Here is a 3,190-nt window from a genome sequence, read left to right on the forward strand (position 1 = left end):
CCCCATACAGCCTGTGACGTTGCACTGTAATTATGTAATGAACAGTCCTTTTTTATCCCATTGCCCTGTGCTTTTTCATACACATGCACAACCCCAAAACATTGTCATCACCTGCTGTAGACAGATAGAAAGATGGAGGGAGGGCATGGTTTCTGGTGGAGATTTGCACAATACTGAGTGCACCTTTCTAATTGTGTCCTTGCATGCCAAGTGTACAGTACACTAGGTAACTTTATGAACCAACGTAAGGACTCACTGATGCAAATGGTCATCCGTCCCAACCTAATATTACATCTATAGAGTCTCTCTACAGAAGACTCATGTTATGACATTTTCTCCCTCTCTCTCGCTTTCAGATCATAACCATCTGAACAATGCAGCTCTCTCTCCGCTGGGGCCTGCCATGGCCTTGTCTCACCCTCACAACAACCTGGGCATTGGCTTCAACAAGTACACCTCACTCAAAGCTGTGGGTGAGTAGACACACACACACACACACACACACACACACACACACACACACACACACACACACACACACACACACACACACACACACACACACACACACACACACACACACACACACACACACACACACACATGAAATGCATGTATAGTTCAACTTGATCCCCATCCCCATAATCGCTGATCTATAAGCATGACACATCATTTTTAGATCTGTTATTTTCGCATAATGTTCGCTCCAGAATGTGGTTAATTTGATACAGTATAACGTGCCTTGCTCAAGGGCACCTTGACTGCTGTTGTTCCGGCTGTATGGTATGTCCTCACGTGGACTTGGGGTCACACCGCTATTCCTCTGAATGCCAATGTACTGTCCTCTTTACTTCATCACTAAGTCGATATCTATAGCTAAGGACCGTACATAAATCAATTTAGCAATATGAACCATTGTGTATGGTTAACCTACATAAACTTGACAATAGCTTTTACATTACTACATAAACCTAATGTCAAGTTTATATACGCGGTCCTATTGAAAACGGTAGACAAATGCAATATTCTGGGACAGATCCTTTACTAGCATGTCTGAAAAGCCCCATAAACGTACCCAGTTCCGCCAGACAACTCGTGATTTTATCTACTGTAATAGCTTTCAAAAGTAGCTTTCAACAGATGTGCTTTCAAACCCAGGATAATACATAAAAGCATTTAATGATTGAAAGCACAAGAGTTACATAACATAGCATTAGCTTTTTGAATCAAGGAAGTATAATATTGAACATGGCATACATTAGCGCCAGCACTGTGACTGTTATTGGTGTGTGTCATCTGGTTCTAACTAGCCATTATAATGGGAACAGAAGTTATTGACTTGTGAGCATTGTTTTTTATAATGCTAATAACAGTAATCTATGGCTATGTACAGTACATATGTCTATAGCTATGGAAAAATACAATTAACCTGCACAGATTTCCGTATTTTCTTCTGTAAAGTAAAAATAAATGGATTTTAAGCTACCATGCTTGGCAGCCATTTGACATTTTGACTACCTGTTTGTATAACTTCTGATATTTGTTTTCTGTTTTGTATTTATTTGTGCACGCACAAGCTCAAAAAATTCCACACACCAAATGTTATTATCCAACGCACACACATCATGTACATGTACACGCGCACACGTACGTGTACATGTACACACACACACACGCACACACACACGCGCGCACACGCACATGCTCACACACTCACACACACACACACGTGACATATCTCCATCTTGTGACGTATCTCCATCTGACTGACAGTATGTCTGGTCAGCATCAGCAACATCTCTCTTGCACACGCACGCACACACGCACGCACGCACGCACGCACGCACGCGCACGCACACACACACACACACACACACACACACACACACACACACACACACACACACACACACACACACAGAGAGAGAGAGAGACTTTCATCTGATCACAAAGGACACGTAAGGACTCACTGATGCTCATGCACAGTGACAATGTGGACACACGTGTATGTACTTGTGTCCCAGACACACACACTATGGACAGATAAACACATCATAGTGTCAGCATATCAGACACCATAGGGAGGAACACTGGACACTATGCACATAGTCCCAAGGCTTTCATTCGCTGGCGCACCCTGGTGGGACGGCCGGTTATTACACACACCTGCAAACCGTAAGGTTGTGGGCTCTAATCCAGTTTTCCTACGTCACACTGTAAAATCCTGAGCGTTCATTTACCTGGGAATGGGCCGGGAACCATTGTAGGTGTCGCAAGTAGATTATTTCTATATTATTTCAAAAGATTAAAAAAAAAAAAAAAATCGTGACACGTTGTGAGCTTGTAGATTGGCTATTTTCATTATTAAGTAGTGCTTAAGTGGTTGATTCATAATGGATTATAATGGATGGAGTTACAAAGTTTGGGACCTACTGCTTTAGGGCATCCGCTGCTGTGTGCAGAGAGGGTGAATGCTCAGCAAATACTGGAAGACAGAGCACAGCAGAAATGTCACACTGCTTACTTTTCAGTCTTCCATTCCTGTCTGTGAGGAGAGACAGGGGGAGGGAGGGGGAGAGGTATGGAGGAACAGGGCAAGGTGTTGAAGATCTGTATTTTCATAAATAAGTGGTATAAAAGGATGATCAGACAGTGACTCACGGGTATAAAAGAGGTAGAGATTGAGAGACAGAATATGGATAGAATAGATAAAGAAAAAGAGGGGAATAGAAAGGGATGGGTTATGAAGGGGAAAAGAAAAGAGAGCAGAGGAGGAGAGAGAGCAGAGGAGAGGACATGCAAAAATGGGAGAGAGAGAGACAGCGAGAGACAGAGACAGAGAGTGGAAAAATAAAGAGGAAAAGCAGAGAGATGGAACAGGGCGATAAAAAAGGGGAAAGAGGGAAATGCAGGAAAGTAGAGATGAGTAGGACACACACACACACACACACACACACACACACACACACACACACACACACACACACACACACACACACACTCAAGCGAAACAAACGGAAAATAAAACTCAGACAGTGAAAAGAAAGGCAGAAACACAGAGAGGCAGGTTTATAAAAACAGCATGAGAGAAGCATTAAATCATGATCTTATTCTGCTTAGCACACCTCTGAATACAACAACACACCCAGCCCTCACACATTATGCTGTAAAATACCTATTATGATGCACC

General features: G+C 42.8%; 1 protein-coding gene across 1 annotated transcript in view; it reads left to right on the plus strand.

Moving 5' to 3' along the window:
* LOC308099494 (protein shisa-9) overlaps positions 1 to 3,190 on the plus strand; it is a gene marked incomplete at both ends in the record, with an annotated part of 130,383 nt that overhangs the window by 93,933 nt on the left and 33,260 nt on the right. The window contains one exon of the mRNA XM_080448241.1: positions 357 to 473. Coding sequence (XP_080304367.1) covers positions 357 to 473 — 117 coding nt within the window. The remainder of the gene's footprint in view (positions 1 to 356; positions 474 to 3,190) is intronic.

This window comes from Gymnoscopelus braueri, assembly GCF_963280865.1.
Source record: "Gymnoscopelus braueri genome assembly, chromosome: 13".
Lineage (NCBI taxonomy): Eukaryota > Metazoa > Chordata > Actinopteri > Myctophiformes > Myctophidae > Gymnoscopelus > Gymnoscopelus braueri.